Source organism: Orycteropus afer, unplaced genomic scaffold (genome assembly GCF_000298275.1).
Source record: "Orycteropus afer afer isolate SDZICR_OR568_19922 unplaced genomic scaffold, OryAfe1.0 scaffold00214, whole genome shotgun sequence".
Lineage (NCBI taxonomy): Eukaryota > Metazoa > Chordata > Mammalia > Tubulidentata > Orycteropodidae > Orycteropus > Orycteropus afer.
The window spans coordinates 4,049,072-4,062,210 of record NW_006921801.1 but is presented as its reverse complement, the minus strand read 5'-3'; the positions used below and the strand labels follow the sequence as shown (position 1 = coordinate 4,062,210).

The 13,139-nt window shown below is 36.6% G+C and overlaps 1 protein-coding gene across 1 annotated transcript in view; it reads left to right on the top strand.

Annotated features, from left to right (window-relative positions):
* DLGAP5 (DLG associated protein 5) overlaps positions 1 to 13,139 on the top strand; it is a 39,218-nt gene that overhangs the window by 14,341 nt on the left and 11,738 nt on the right. The window contains exons 10-13 of the mRNA XM_007948363.1: positions 2,840 to 2,925; positions 3,522 to 3,682; positions 8,506 to 8,598; positions 11,866 to 12,085. Coding sequence (XP_007946554.1) covers positions 2,840 to 2,925; positions 3,522 to 3,682; positions 8,506 to 8,598; positions 11,866 to 12,085 — 560 coding nt within the window. The remainder of the gene's footprint in view (positions 1 to 2,839; positions 2,926 to 3,521; positions 3,683 to 8,505; positions 8,599 to 11,865; positions 12,086 to 13,139) is intronic.

Sequence of the window (13,139 nt, the reverse complement as noted above, 5' to 3'; positions counted from 1 at the left end):
AGCCTTCTGGTTAGCAGTCAAGTGCCTTAGGCACTATGCTACCAAAGCTCCTATGTAGTCATATAGAAACATCATATATATTTTTTAATATAAAAAGTAGTACTATACACACTATTGGAGCTCTGGTAGCATAGTGCCTAAGGCACTTGGCTGCTAACCAGAAGGCTGGCGGTTCAAACCCATCAGCCACTTCTCCGAAAGAAGATGGGGTAATCTACTTTCATAGTGATACTGCCTCGGAAACCCAAGGAGGAGGGGTCGCTATGAGTCGGGTCCGACTCAACAGCACATAACAGCAACAATATATGCTATTATGTTTTCATTTAATGTTAAAAGTTGGAGACATTCCATTTCAGTACTTAAAAGAATGTGTGTGTGTGTGTGTGTGTGTGTGTGTTTTAATGACCACATGTTGTTGTTGTTGTCATGTGCCGTTGAGTCGGCCCCGACTCATAGGACCCCTCCTTGGGTTTCCGAGGCAGTATCACTATGGAAGTAGGATTGCCCAACCTTCCTTCCGAGTGGCCTTTAAATTACATAAAACCTCTCCTAGGCAGGGGTCACTTAGGGCTGCCTGGGCCTGGACCAGGGGGAGGCCACGTGCATTTTGTTCTGAGTTCCTAGGAAGCTCCCAGCATATTCAAACCCACCCGCCACTCCTCGGAAGGAAGATGGGGCAATCTACTTCCATAGTGATACTGCCTCCGAAACCCAAGGAGGGGTCGCTATGAGTCGGGGCAACTCGAGGGCACATAACAACAACAACAACATGTGGTCATTAAAACACACACACACACACACACACATTCTTTAAGTACTGAAATGGAATGTCTCCAACTTTTAACATTAAATAAAAACATAATAGCATAATCAATTAAATGTATGTATCACTATTTATTTAAGTCCTGGATGATAGTCATTTTCATTGAATTCAGTCTATTGCTTTTCATAATCGATACTGCAAACACTAACTTTGTACACTTTCAATTCTCTCATGTGCAAATATATAATGACCTCAATTTATACTTTCTCTAGCAAGGTATAAGAGTTCTTGTTTTCTCATACCATTCCAATGCCGTATTAACAATTTTTTTTTTGAGCTTTGCCAATAAAGTAGATGAGAAATGTTATCTCACTGTAGTTTTAAAATTCATTTGTCCTATTATGAGTATCTTTTTATATTTTTAAAAGCTGCTTTAATTATTTTTAGAGACATAAAGATTTAGAGTTGTAGGGGATATTAGAGATTATAGCCCATTGTGTAGGTCAGCTGAGATATCAGATATTAAACAATTTATAGATAATGTCGGAACTAAACCATGTCTCTTTCCTCATTAACTCAAATCATTCTGTGGTATGCCATTAGATGTAAATAACTAAGTTTTTCTATTTAGAAGCAAAATCTATCCTGGTTTCTCCTGTAGAATGCTTTTTATATAAAAACAAATTGAACAGATTGGGCCAGGGTTTCTCAACATTCACACAATTGACATTTTGACTGGATAATGCTTGTTTGTAGAGGGTCATTCTGTGCATTTGGGATCTTTAGCAACATCCATGGCTTCTACCACTAAGTGTCAGCTAGACCCCTCTAGTCTTGACCACTAAAAATGTATCTAGACATTGCCACAATTGCCTCAATTTAGAACCACTGCCTTAGGCCAAGCAAAGCCTAGTAATTAGAATCTGTAAGGCTCTCTCTCTGTAATTCCAGATTTATAGTTTAGCTTAAGTTTACTCTTGGCAGCTGGACTTATCTTAGCTCTATGGGCAGTAAAAAGAATCTGATGCACACTAAGGAATATGTAGCTCTGCTATATATCACTCTCTTCAACCTCTGAAAAATGAGAACAAAACAAACTAGAAGTATTAGGTTGATAAAATGGGCTCTTGAAATCTCTAAACCTTAAACCAAAAACATCCAAAGTCTTTAAACCCAATAATACTGTAGCTTAATTAGTAAAGGATGTTGCCTTGAGCATTGTGCTGTTTTAAGAACTTACCTATACGGGATCAAATTGACAACAGGATTTCAAAAAATTAGAGACTTATGGGACAGTGAGTTTATGTTAATGGGGGAGGAACAACTTGAAGAATGTAATCAATGTCGCTGAATTTTGTGCACATTGAATTGGTGTATGTTCTACTGTGTATACTCTCAACAACAACAAGAAGTAGGTTTTTGGCATTAGCCCTCACCTAAATTTTGGGTATAGAAGGATGAATATACATAGGGTATTAACTTGGACTTACAGATTTTAATAAATCATAGTTCATGAAATATGTAAGCTTCAACTGAGAAATGAACATTGTGCCTACCTACCTTTTATACCTTCCTAATATTATTTATGAAAGGTGTTCTGGTGGGGCAATGCCTAAGGCATTTGATTGCTAACCAGAGGTTGGTGGTTCATACCCACCAGCTGCTTCTTCACAGAAGGAAGATGGGGCAACCTACTTCTGTAAAGATTTACTTACTGCCTTGGAAACCCAATGGGGTTGTTATAAGTTGGAATCAACTCGATGGCAGTGAGTAGGGTTTTTTTGTTTTTTCTTTTAAGTATTATATATAACTGTCCTAACGTTGTTGTTATTGTGTGCTGTCGGGTTGGACCCGACTCACAGCGACCCCTCCTTGGGTTTTTGAGGCAGTAGCACTATGGAAGTAGATTGCCTCATCTTCCAAGGAGTGGCTGGTGGGTTTGAACCGCCAGCCTTCTGGTTAGCAGTCAAGTGCCTTAGGTACTATGCTACCAGAGCTCCCAACTGTCATAATAATAATTGTAATATTTTAGTGTAAGAAATGCTTGTAAAGTTGAAATGTATGTCATAATTTTAGAAATAGTCTTCACTCAGAAACTGAAAAATTAACTTCATGCTGCCTTGAGTGGGACAAGAAGCTTGAATTGGACATTCCAGATGATGGTGAGGGAACATTTATATTTTTTTGATGTCTTAACTTTTTTTCTATTATTATTGTTATGTTTGGTTTGCTCAACTTTATAGTTTTGTTATTTGAAATAACAAGATTTTTTTTTTTAATCTAAACATTTTATTGAAATATTCCCTAATATTTCTATATTAAAATGATATATAGCTGAGAAGCTGTAACTACTTAAAATAGTGACTATCATTCCTATGAGCTAGACATTTGTTCTTTTTTTTTTTTTTTTAATATGACTGAATGAAAATTACCTAAATCATTATGGAAAAGATTTTCTGCAAAATTTCCTAATCTTACTTATTTGGAAAAGCTGTTTAGAAAAAAATGCTTTGTGTGTTATCAGTGTGAACATGATATCATCTTAAATACTGATGTGCAGTGAGTTATTTAGGGTTGAATTCTTGCTACAGATAAAATAAAAAGTGAGAATGCTGTTTACTATTTTGCTGTGATTTAAGAATTTAAGAGAAGAATAAGCCCTTGCATATTTGGAGTAAGGTCTTCTTATCAGATGTTGAACTTGTAATAAAGGTCATGTTTTGTAATTTAACTCTTAAAAACTTCATGTTTCCTTTAGCTAAAGATCTTATTCGCACAACAGTTGGTCAAACAAGACTTCTTATGAAGGAAAGATTCAAACAATTTGAAGGACTGGTGAATGATTGTGAATATAGACGAGGTGTAAAGGAGACTACTTGTACAGATCTGGATGGATTTTGGGATATGGTTAGTTTTCAGGTATGTGCTTGAATATTTTGGGTATATTAACTTATGAGTCTTTTTTTTTTTTTGGTTATTGTTTTCCTAAAATTGACTTAACAGTAATAGAATGAGGTAAGAATTATGTTATGTTGTTATGTGCCGTGGAGTCGGACCTGACTCATAGTGACCCCTCCTTGGGTTTCCGAGGCAGTATCACTACGGAAGTAGATTGCCCCATCTTCCTTCCGAGGAGTACCTGTAATATTAAATGAGATATTGAAAGTTACCTTTATAAGCTATAATGTACTGCCTAAATTTTACGGCTAATGTTTCCTCCCTCCCTGTTGTCAGGATAATTCCTACAGGGGTGAGAAACTGAGATTGTATTCAATAGTTGATAATGATTTTACATGTGAAAAAATGAGTAAATCTAGTCTTTAGTAATTCAGTTAGTAATTCAACTAACAGTTACTGAGTTCCTACTATGTGCCAGATATTGTAAGAGGAATTGATAAATAAGATATTCCCTATCTCAGAGGAGTTTATAGTTTTACTAAGAAGTCAGACATGTAAAAATCCAGTTTCATGTAGAAAGTGCTAAAATAGAATCACTAGGAGGGTCAGTAAAGGTATGGGAGGAGATGATACATTTTAGCTTTTCAAGCTTATTCTAGAAATAAACCTGAAATACTGTTTCAAGAACCAATATCCAATAATCATTAGACATTTGAAGAAAGCCTTAAAACTAAAGAGGCTAAAGTAAACATAAAGGGAAAAAGCTATTTGCATAAAGGCAATGGAAATACTTCAAGGAGAAAAGAACTTTTAAAAACAAGTATTTCACAATAGCCAGTAGCTGGAAATATCCCAGTGTCCATCAAAAGATGGATAAACAAAATGTGGTATATAAATACGATGGAATATTGTTCAGCCATGAAGAAAAATGGAATTCTGATACATGCTACAACATGGATGAACCTTAAAAACATTAATGGAATTCTGATACATGCTACAACATGGATGAACCTTAAAAACATTATGCTGAGATGAAGTACATCAGACACAAAAGGACTACTGTTGTATGATCCCACTTACATGAAATGTCTCGTATAGGCAAGTGCATAGAGACTAAATTTATCAGAGAATTACCAGGGGCTGGGAGGAGAAAGAAATGGGAGTTCCTTATTGATGAAAACTCACTGCCATCGAGTCGATTCCCCCCTGGGGAATTGACCCCCACTGGGTTGCTGAGGCTGTAAATCTCTACGGAAGTAGTTTGCCCCATCTTTCTTTCATGGAGCATCTGGTGGATTAGCAGCCAAGTGCCTTATTCATTACACCACCAGAGCTACATTATTGATGAAAGGTATATACGTTTTCTATTTGGGGTGATTTCAAAGTTTTGGAAATGGGCAATGGTGATAGTAGCACCACATGGTGAAAGGAATTCTTATCACTGAATTACAATTAAAAATGGTTAAAATGGCAAATTTTCTATTATATATATTTTACCACAATAAAATTAAAAAATGAAGTGTTAGTATTCTCTGAGATCATACACTTCATCTGTTAAATAACTATTAAAAAAAATAAAAAGCATTCAGAGAACAAAAAGTGTTAGGAATTAAAAAATATTAGAGCAGAAACATAAGGTTCAACATAAAGAAAGAAGATAATGTTAAGGAAATTTCCCATAAAACAAAACCAAAAGAGAAGAGAGATATAAAATAGGAGAGACTAGGTAAGAATACTAAGTGGATTAGTCCAGGAAATATATTATCCAAATAACAGGAATTCCAGAAAAAGATTAGGTAAAATAGTGGGGAGGAAATGATAGATGAAATGGTTTAAAATTTTTCTCTAGAACTGGAAAACATGAATTCTAGAGTGTGGCTCATTGAGTAGATTCACACCAAGGCACGCCATGAAATTCAATGGCACAAATCTTGGTATGGAGAGAAGATCTAGAGGTTTCCAGAGAGAAAACAAGTTTCACACAAGAGGTCAAGAATCAGAATAGCCTTGGATTTCTCAACAGAAACTGAAAATTGGGAGATCAACATCATCAAAATTCTGAGGGGAAAAATACCTCAATTTCTGTACCAAACCAATCAAGTATGATAGTAGGAAGACATTTTTCAGACATACAGGTTCTCAAAATTTACCTCTTATGCAGCCTTTCTCAGGCAGCTGAGAATGTGCCTCATAAAAATGAGGGGAATAAGCCAAGAAAGAAAGAAAAGGTAAGATTTACCCCAGAAAGGGAATTGTCAGTGGTGAGTAAAGGAAGAGTCTAAGATGGCAGCTGTCTCTTAGGGAGCAGTACTGCTTCAGGTGGCAGCAAGAGACTCGAGGGCCTTGAGAGAGATGTCTCTGTGAAACTGAAGTGGGTATAATACATGGTATGTTTTATTATTGTATTATGAGAAGATTTGTACTACTATATAGGTTTTGGAGGTGACGACTTAAAAAAAAAAAAACTTACTGCTATCTTATTGATTCCAACTCATAGGGACTTCCATTGGGTATCCAAGGCTATAAATTTTTATGGAAGTAGGTTCCCTCATATTCCTCCTGGTGGGTTTGAGCCACCAACCTTCTGGTTAGTATCCAAATGCCTAATCCACCAGAGCTCTTTGAATTGATGATAGACACACAAAAGGCTAAGCAAACAAAAAAAGAAAAGCAATTACAAAGTCTAAGGAAAATTTGTGAGAAAGGAAAAACAATCTCAGTAACCATGTAGTTGGTCTGTGAATAGTGTTTATATAGCCATAAAAATGGAAGCATTGCTTGGAGCACTTAGTTCAGAATCCTCTGGACTTTGTGATTCCCAATTTGCAAATTGTGTTGTCCCTCTATAAAAGCTCTTTACCGTGAATTTTAAAAGAATATATAAGCATTACATTATGATCAGTCTTTATATATATACCAGTTTTAATAATAATGGCCTGGTTCACTAGCATCCCTCAATGGTGACTAATTAAGTCTGCTTTTATTATCATTATTAATTTATAGACTTAAAGGTGTTTGGTATGCTTAAATTGCTTACAATTACTATCCTTATTGATGCATATTTTCCAGCTTTGGCGAGTGGGGGTCTCTTTAAGTTGGCTCCTGAGATCTTTTGATTGATTGATTGATTGATTTTATTAGGATTTGGGTGAAGATTTACAGAGTAAATTCACTTTTCATACAGCAGTTCACATATACTTTGTCTCATGTCATTGACCAAAATTTACAATGCAGCAGCTCCCCTCCCACTTCCTCCCCATAGTTATCTCCTCCCCGTGTCCATCCCTTCATACTCTTCTGCACCCTGAGCTATCTCCCTGTGCATAAGCAGCCCTTCCTTCTCCCATGATTGTTCTCTCCAGGGCGTGTGTCTACTTGAGGTAAATGTTTAACTCACATGCCTGTACTTTGTTTGGCTGGAAACCACAGTTGTGGGTTCAATTCCAGACCTGAAGGGCCGCTAGGGGCCATAGTCTCAGTGGTTACACCAGGCTCTATTGGACCAGCAAACCTGGTCCCCACCTTCTTTTTTTTTTTTCTCTGAGACCTTTTTTTTAAGCAATTTATTGAGGTGTGATTTATATATCATTAAATTCACCCATTTTAAGTGTACAATTTAATGATTTTTAGTAAATTTGCAGAGTTGCACAACCATCATCATAATCCAATTTTAGAATGTTTTTACCACCTTATAAAAGATCCCTCATGTCTCTTTGCAGTCAGTCCCTATTCCTACTCCCAGCCCCATGCAAACACAAATTTACTTACTGTCTCTGTAGATTTGCCGTTTCTGGACATAAGCAAGTTATTAGATGCTTTTTCATCTGACTTCTTTCACTTAACATGATGTTTCTGAAGTTCATCCATACTGTAGCATGTATCCACATTTCATCCTTTTGTATTACTGAACAGAATTCCATTCATTATTTAATGCATATTTGTAGTATTTCCATTCTCGTATCCTGAGTCCTTTAGAAATGTATATTTTTTTAAAAGAAAGACTAAAAGTATGTATGTATGTGCATAAATGCATAATGGTGTTATTGTGGGTCGTCAAGTCAGTTCCAACTCTTAGCTACCCTATAAGACAGAATAGAACTGCCCCACAGGGTTTCCTAGGCTATAATCTTTGCTCAAGCAGATAGCCAGGTCTTTTCTCCCACAGAGCCACTGGTAGGTTCAAACCACTGGCCTTTTGATTGATTAGCAGCCAAGTGCTTAACAATTACGCCTCCAGGGCTCAAAAACATGCTTCCAAACTGTTGACAATGGTTACCTCTTTGGAAGAGACTAAAAATGGCAAAAGAGGAATGAAAGGGAATCACATTCCCATCCTTCTATGTATATGAGTAAGTAGATTATCTGAATCTTTAAAAATGAAATTATGCTTATGCTTCATGATTTAAGGGGGAAAAAACATTTAAGATGCCTTCTACCATTTTACCAATAAACCAAAGCCAAACCCATTACTATTGAGTCGTTTCTGACTTACAGTGACCCTCACTGGGTTTCCAAGGCTGTAAACCTTTACAGAAGTAGATTGCCTCATCTTCCTCCCATTTGATCCGCTGACCTTCTAGTTAGCAACCAGATGTCTTATCCACTATGGCACCAGAACTCTTTTTCCTGCCATGGTAGGGGTCAAAATAATTTAGGAGTGTTTTTCACATATGACATCTTTATGTAGATTTTATAGGTTTGTAAAGCCAAAAATAACAGTGAACAGTTTTACTACAAAAATTTGAGTCATCAGTCTCAATTTGTTTTGATGCTTCAGTTCATTAGTTTGTAACTTTAATATAGTTAGCATTAATCTGATAAACTTATGCCTTATTTATTAATAGATAGATGATGTAAACCAAAAATTCAACAATCTGAGAAAACTTGAGGAATCTGGGTGGCAACACAATAATATTACAAGCAAAAAAGTCATTCGGGTAAGTTTGTGGGTTTTATATCCAAATTTCTATTATAGACTCTTCTACTTTAATTAGATTTTGTTATTAAACTTAAAAAAATATTTAGCCTTGTATTTTTCATCATTTTACAAAGCAATTTCCCATTTACACCCTACTTTTACACTTTGTTGAGGTAATAATAGATATTTTATGTCATGCTTAGTATGTGCCACATGTTACTCCAAGTACTTTACATGTATTCTCATTTAATCTTCACAACAATCCTATGAGGTAGGTTCTATTACCCCATTTCACAGATGAGGAATCTGAAACCCAGAGCGATTAAATCCCACAGTAGAGCTGGGCTTCAGGCTAGGATTTCTTTTTTCAGAATCCATTTTCTTTATGGGTGGGCTATGCTGCCTCTGTTTGATATAAAGTATGGTATGATATATTTCAAAATGAAAGAATATTTTGAATAGAAAAGAAGAACAAGGGCTCTCTTTTTTTTTTTTATTAGGATTTGGGTGAAGATTTACAGAGTAAATTCACTTTTCATACAGCAGTTCACATATACTTTGTCTCATGTCATTGACCAAAATTTACAATGCAGCAGCTCCCCTCCCACTTCCTCCCCATAGTTACCTCCTCCCAGTGTCCATCCCTTCATACTCTTCTGTACCCTGAGAGGCCCATTGTCTGCCAACCCTGTATATGATCTTGGATACACTCTCCATTTAGACATAGATAATTGTTTAGCTTGTTCACCCATCTATCCGTCCCTATACCCACGTTTGCTTTCATTGACAACTCAGTATTGTATTTGCAAAGGGGTTCATATTTGTTGTTTGTACTGCCCATGTAACTCTCTCTGTCTTTCTCATCCTCAATGCTGCCATTTTGGTCACTCACATTTGGTACATTGCCCTTCTCTTCAACAAGGGCTCTCTTTGTCTTCTTTCCTATACTTTATCTTAAAAGATTCCCTACTACTTTCCCCCATAAAATTTGTTTTCTTAACATGATAAATTCCATTTTTGTGCATTTCTAATGTTTGTGTGTTTGTTTTGTTTGCTTTTCTTCTAGTAATGCTTTCAACCCAGATTTTGGTTCAGTTGGACACTTCTCAAACTACCTTAGAGCATTATCAGTTTTTCTTTATGATTTTAGAAAAATGCTTGTGATTATAAAATCAGGTTTTCTAGATTGGTACTTATATGTTCTATAATACAAATAAAAACTCCCCCCTAAATTATTTTACCAATAAAAATATCTCATGAAAAGACCCTGAAGGCAGTGACTAAAGTGATTGAATGGATTTCACATCTATTAAATAGCAAAGGATGAACATTTTAAAGCTACTGGGAGTATTTTTATTTGAATGCTTGTCCTGGAAATACTAATGTTTTCAGTGATGCAAATAGCAGTATCAGTATGTCATTATATCAGAACCTTGTAATTCTGCCTCTTATCACCAGATGGCTCTCTCCTCCTACTTTATTTTCTAGGCTACTGTTAAGATTATCAAACAAATAAAGCTAATCTTTTAACCTATACTTTGATATCAATGCCTCCTTTCTCTGTTCATTGACTTCGTTCTGTCAGTTTCCTTGTTTGTTCAATTCCCCCCTTCCCGTCAGTTTTTAAACATGCTTAATTGAATATCTTTTTTTACATTAAAGAAACATGTACACATGCGTATCTTCTTCCAGCTACCTGTACCCCTCTGCTCCTACCTCTCTTCCCAATCACAAACAAGCCCTGACAAATTGTCTTTCATATTTAGGTTTAACTCTTCCATTTATCTAACTCATTGCAATTCAGCTTTAAACCCCTCTTTGTACCTCTGGAACAGTTGTCACCAAGGTTATTGATCCAATAGTTACTGAAGTTATTAAACACGTTTATAAAATCTAGCCCTTCTGCAGTATTTAATAGGTCCATTCTCTCCTTGCATTATATCCTGCTGACTTTCCTCCTGCCTATGGCTATTCTTCAATCACGTTTGGAGGTTTCTCTTTTTCCATTTATTCTTTAAATGTTCGTAATATTCAGAATTCCTGCCTCAACTCTTCTTCTTCCATATTCTTCTTGCGCAGTCTTCTCCTCCTCTCCTTCATGGTGATTCGCAGTTCTCTATTTCAGACCACACTTGTTATGGAACTCTGGTTGTATATATCTTAATTTAGTATATCTTAAAATATATATATCCTAAACTGAGTTTGCTGTGTAAACTTTCACTCGAATCACAATAAAAATTTTAAAATATACGTGTGTGTGTGTGTGTGTGTGTCTAAACTGAAATCATCTGCATATCAAGTGCTTCCCTCCCTCAAGGTATTACTAACCCACTAGGTGTCCAAGCTAGAAACCTTGGATATCTTCTTTCGTCCTTTTCTTTCTCTATTTCTACCATCTCTGCCCTATATACATCCAATAGATCACCAAATCTCAAAATCACCTCTTAAATATCTCTTGAATTTGTTCACTTTTTCCCATTTCTTTTTCAGGCTATCGTCTTTTCCCAGTATTAAGTAGTCTCCTTCCTAGTGAGCTTGTAACCCTACAGCCCATTCGCCAGGCTTTGGCCGGAGTATCTTTCCAAAACACAAATCTGATAGTGTTGATCCACTTAAAAATTACCAATAGTTCTCTATTCCTTTGTCTTCTGTATAAACGTAGCTCATTAAAACTGTTACATTCAAGGACTTTCATAATCTACCTGTTGCTTCTGTCTTACTAACACTTCTGCGCTTTCTTTCACTTCTGGCTTCTTAAACTGCTATTCTCTCTGTCTTGCCCACCCACCTTCCCATTTCCTCATACCATCTTTTAATCTGATTAACTGATTTCAGCATAGATGCAACTTCCTATAAGCCTTTCCTGATGCCTCTGAAGATTTAGTTGCCATGATTGTGTTCTCCCACAGCCCTCTGCATTATCTCTGATACGATATTTATCCCACTTACTGTCCTTACCTGGCTCTTGCCTAAGCTGTAAGCTCCTTGAGGACAGGAACTTCATCTTTTTACTCTTGTCTCCAGAATTTTTAGTACTTACTAGGAACTTGATCATAATGCCTAAGGCACTCGACTGCTAACTAGAAGGCTGGCGGTACAAACCCACAGCCACTCCTTGGAAGGACAGTTGGGCAGTCTACTTCCACAGTGAGTTTGGCTTGGTTTTTGGTTTAGGAACTTAATAAACATTTGGTAAATGTGTGAAATATTTTGTGTATACTTTATTTGTTTTCCTTATAAGGTAGTAGTGAGCAGCCTTAGTAAATGTCATCATTTCTCTTCACAGAAAAAAGTTGTGTCGATCATGGCAAGTAAACCAAAGCAGGATGATGGTGCAAGAATTGCAGCTAGAAATCGCCTAGCTGCCATAAAAAATGCAATGAGAGAGAGAATTCAGCAGGAAGAACACACCGAGGCAGCGGGCCCTGTAATGCCAAAGGAAATTGATAAAATAGTGTTTGATGCTGGATTTTTCAGAATTGAAAGTCCAGTTAAATCATTCTCAGGTTAGTTTTCTTGCTTAGACTATTTAAGAGAAATATTTGGTGTGTTCTCACCTCATCACTATGTGCTTTTTGTGTACCCAACTCAGCCCTGTGGATGCGAAGGTTAAGGTGTATGGCAAAATTTAATCTTGAGTGTTAGTTATCAAGTACATACTTTATATCAGGCTTGTTCGAGGATGGTAGCTCTCATCCCACTCCCCACTCCTTGGAGGCAACAACTTTGAGTTCTTAATGGGATGCTATGTTTACTGCCTTATTGAAACAGGTGCAGCATTTTTCTTGCAGTATTCATTTATTTCCTCTCCTTGATGTTCTCCAGTCTTTCTTTCAGAAACACCTATTTTCTCTTTTTATCATTCTTTTCTGTATTTGCTGTTATCTTGTACTTCCTGGGAGATTTTCTCACCCTTTCTGTTGGCTGCCATGTTTTTAAGTCTTAAAAGCTCTTTCTCATTTCATTCTTTGAATGTTTCTCTTTATAATCTTCAATACTTGTGTCCTCAGTGTTTTAGCTTATCTTCCTGAGCATATTAATGATAGTTTTTGTTTTCTTCTCTTTGTATCATCAGTATTTGTTCCGAAATGCTTTCATCTGGTTATTTTTGGTGTCTCTCTCATATTAGGGTTTCGTGCAGGGATCCTTTTCTTTGTGGTCCTTCACCATCTGTTTATGGTTAAGAGTGACTGGAAGCTCTGCACATGAGTAGTGGCTTTGCTGTAGGCTGATTGGGCTGCACCATTATACTGGAAATGTGCATATCACTGTACTTAAGTCTTTTTTCCTGGGCTAGTCAGATTCCCCAGAGAAGATTCTTCCAATCTGCTGCCTGAAGGGTATAATTCTGGCTGCCAATCTTTTTGGAGCAGCTGAGTGTCTCAACAGTTTGTTTGTAAATGTTTCTCTCAACTGTACCTAGCATCAGAGACCACCTTTTGTTTTACCTTTCTTAGAAAATAAACCTCGAGTTTTCTGATTGGTGGTGGTGGTGGTGGTGTGTTGTTGATATTGCCCTGTTGTGCAGAAAGAGGCAGAGACTCTGGGGCTCTAATTGTT